Genomic DNA, 3,638 nt, shown 5'->3' on the forward strand with positions numbered 1-3,638 from the left:
CGCCTGAACACAGGCCATGTAGCAAATATCCTGATGCAGGTAGTTCAGAAACCTGTTGACCAGTTTCAGTTCGATAATTCGCAAATAAAACAAACATAGCCGCCAAATGGCCGATCTGGAATGATGCCATTCAGAGCCTTACCTTACCTTTCTGAAAAGGTTTAGCACGACGGGGTTTCTTACAAAAAAAAACACCTTTTCTATAATCTTCCGGACTTCCCGTTAAAACACTTTGGAATGAACCGGTCAAGGAGAATTTTAAATCGGCAGCTGCAGCACCGAAACACGGGATTGAAACTCGTCTGAAAAACCTGTATCATTTTCTCATTCGAAACAGTGGCGCCACGTGGTGGTAGCTGCCCTGTTTATTACACAGTGAAATTATCCATGGTCAATCCAAGGAACCAGAAGGTGATAACAGAAATTTCCGTCCAAAAGGGGTGCTGCAAAAAAAACTTATTATTTCTAACAAATTTTCGACCAAATCAGCAACGAATTACAAGTTTGGCAGTCCAACTACTGTTAAAAGTGGGTTTTGTTATTTGTTTTTGCAAAACCGCATATTTTTAATGAAAGTGCCAAAAATATTCGTAATCACCTTTTGCCTCTTGGTGGCGCTTTGTGTTAGTATGTGTGTGGTCGATGTTTGCGGACGTGCACGCAGAACACAGAACAGTGAGAACTAGCGAAAATGCCTCACTTTCTTCTGATACAAGTCGCCATATTGAATTTGCTTGAAGATTCATACCCGTGACCGAAAGCAAGCCAGAGAGAGTAAAGAAAAGCCCCAAGAAATCGCTCCCTCTCCTTTGTTCTGCTGTTCGTACAGCTGTTTCGGATCGAATGTGGCAAAAACGGTCCAAATCGGTGCATTTTTTCGGTGCACGGACTTACAGACATACACATGCACATTTGCTCAGAATTTGATTTTGAGTCGATAAGTATAAAAAAAAAACTCGTTTTCACAATCTTTCGGACATACTCACTTCTTATTTCGTTTGTTATTTTTTCACTTTTCACTATTATTTTTTCACGAGCGATTTCACTCCCGCCAGCAAACACTCTGACTCACCTTCCCTCGTCAGCTACTAGTTTTGCAATGGCGCCCGACGCTGCGAAAGTGCACGATGTTTGCAATAAGGCTTTCTAGGCCCAGTGAAAAAAATATAATTTAACTCAAAAATGACGAACTCCTCGTCACAGTGTCCTGATGCAAACAATCGAGCTGTCAAATCGCAACATGGAGTTAAACTTTCTGTGCAGTTGCTGTGAAGCTTACCAAGGCTTTTCAAAAAGTTTAACTCCATGTTGCACGCACACACTCTCACTTTTAATTTCTCGATGATCGAGCTGTAGCTGTCACAGCCCTGCGAAGTATGTTGGCTGACATATCGGGCAGTCAGTCAAAAAAACCAGCTAGAAGCCGCCTGACAAAAAAAATTTGCTAGAAAGAGATAGGAAACCTGATGCAAACAAACGTCCAGCTGTCATGTAAACATACTTTGAATGTGTTGGTAAATTTCTGACTAGAAAGCCTTATGCCCTATCGGCATTTCTGTTTTGCAGTTAGAGTGGATACAACCCACTCAAGCAGAATTGTTGGGATGTGAGCCGGTATAAAGGAGCGTTCTTTTATTACGTAACGCAGTTAGGTGGGGGAAGGGTGTCGGTGTCTGTTACGAAAATTGGGGGAGGGGGGGGGGAGGGTGTGATGGAAAATTATGTAACGTAACGCAAAATTTTCATATAAATAATTTCATAAAAATTTGCCAAAAAACAAGGACGGGAAAACAGTCGAAGCACGTGAGCGTTTTGGTATCGACCAGAACGAGTTTGCGTTACAACAAGGGTGCATCATGCGCGGAATCCGGGTGTACGTCCCACCAGAGCTGCGGCGGAACGTGCTCGCGGAGCTGCACTCTACACACTTTGGGGGCACACGCTTGAAGTCGCTCGCCAGAGGATACGTGTGGTGGGAGCGGATCGACAAGGACATCGAGGAGCTGATCCGGAACTGCGCGGCCTGTCAGGTGACACGGGCCGATCCTGCGAAAGTGCCTCTACACTGCTGGGAAACGCCTAAGGGACCATTCGACAGAGTGCACGTGGATTTCGCTGGACCATTTATGGGTACGTACTTCATCGTATTTGTTGACGCGTACTCCAAGTGGCCAGAAGTGAAGATCTTGCGAGACATCACTACGAGTACGACCATCCACGCCTGTCGTGAATTCTTTGCTGCCTACGGGATACCTGCCGTGCTCGTGAGCGACCACGGAGTGCAATTCACGTCGGCCGAGTTTCAGCACTTCCTGAAACAAAATGGAATCTTCCACAAGATGGGCACACCGTACCATCCGGCAACCAACTGTGAGGCAGAGAGATTCATCCAAACGTTCAAGGGCAAGATGAAGGCTCTCAACCTGCGACAAGTCGAAAATGCACGCGGAACTGTGCAACATCCTACTCAGTTACCGCAAGACCATACACCCTGCCACCGGGAAATCGCCTTCGATGATGCTGTTCAACAGGCAGATCCGCTCTCGACTTGACCTGGTGGTCCCGAACGCTGCAGTGGTGGAAGAAAAAGCCGAAGTAGCCGTTCGATCGCTTCCCGAGGGGGCGAGAGTTGCTGCTCGTGACTTCCTGAGCAAGGACAAGTGGAAGTACGGTCACGTTGCTGAAAAGTTGGGCAAACTCCACTACAACATCAAGCTGGACGATGGTCGACTCTGGAATCGACCAGCTGCGAGAAGTCGGAGCGAACCTGCCGTCTGGACGTCCTGAGATACCAGCTGAGTGTTTCGAGCCAGACATCGTGCCAGTTGTTCCACGAACCAATCTAGTACAACACACGCCACAAGCTGCTGCCGCTGTACCTACACCGGCGGCCAACCCGATTGCTGAACCGCAATCAGCGCGGAGTGCTGCGGCTACTCCCAAACCGCCGGAACCATCTGCGGTACCGAAGCCGAAATCGCAAGGACCACTTGCGGTGCCGAAGCTGAAACCGACGAACGCTGCTGGAAGATCCGAGGCAAACAACCAGCAATCACCGCGACGATCGACAAGAGTCATCAAGCCGCCTCGGAGACTGGACCTGTAGAGAGAAGTACAAACCCAATGGGGGAAGAGTTGTTATAGTTCCGCTTAAGAGTGTACCTTGCCAAGCTCCCTTTCCCTCTACTTTGGGTAATACCTTTTAGTTGTGTAAGACCCTCGCTAGAATAAACACGCGTCGCATCGCGCTCTCTCCAACAACGTGTTTCCTTATTGGCCACAACCTCGCGGCTACAACAGTACAGCAGTACTTGAGCTTCTTGTAACAAAAGTCCAAGAACTGGTAGGACTTGTAGACTTCCGAAAGCCGCACGACCGCATCCTTGAGTGTGAACATTTTAAATAGGGAGTCGCAGTGCATTGTGTTGATCTCGTTGAACAGCTTGCTCTCGGCCTCGGTGATGTGGAACGCCTGAACACAGGCCATGTTGTATACAGTATGTCAAAAAAGTATTTACACCCCTTGGGCACTATGCACATTTTGTGATGAAAAATGTAAAAAATTTAAAGTTTGACAGGAACCTAGTACTACGTTTTGTTCAGAAACTCATGCCAAACATTTTGCTACAAAAAGCTCA

General features: G+C 47.3%; 1 protein-coding gene across 1 annotated transcript; it reads left to right on the top strand.

Annotated features, from left to right (window-relative positions):
* The first annotated feature begins 1,856 nt into the window (after positions 1 to 1,856).
* Positions 1,857 to 2,787, top strand: LOC120415000 (uncharacterized protein K02A2.6-like). Its single transcript, XM_039576357.1, has 2 exons — positions 1,857 to 2,476; positions 2,532 to 2,787. Exons 1-2 carry the CDS (start codon positions 1,857 to 1,859, stop codon positions 2,785 to 2,787), a joined length of 876 nt encoding a protein of 291 aa, XP_039432291.1.
* The last annotated feature ends 851 nt before the right edge of the window (positions 2,788 to 3,638 follow it).

The sequence above is a fragment of the Culex pipiens genome, chromosome 2, assembly GCF_016801865.2.
Source record: "Culex pipiens pallens isolate TS chromosome 2, TS_CPP_V2, whole genome shotgun sequence".
Taxonomy (NCBI): domain Eukaryota; kingdom Metazoa; phylum Arthropoda; class Insecta; order Diptera; family Culicidae; genus Culex; species Culex pipiens.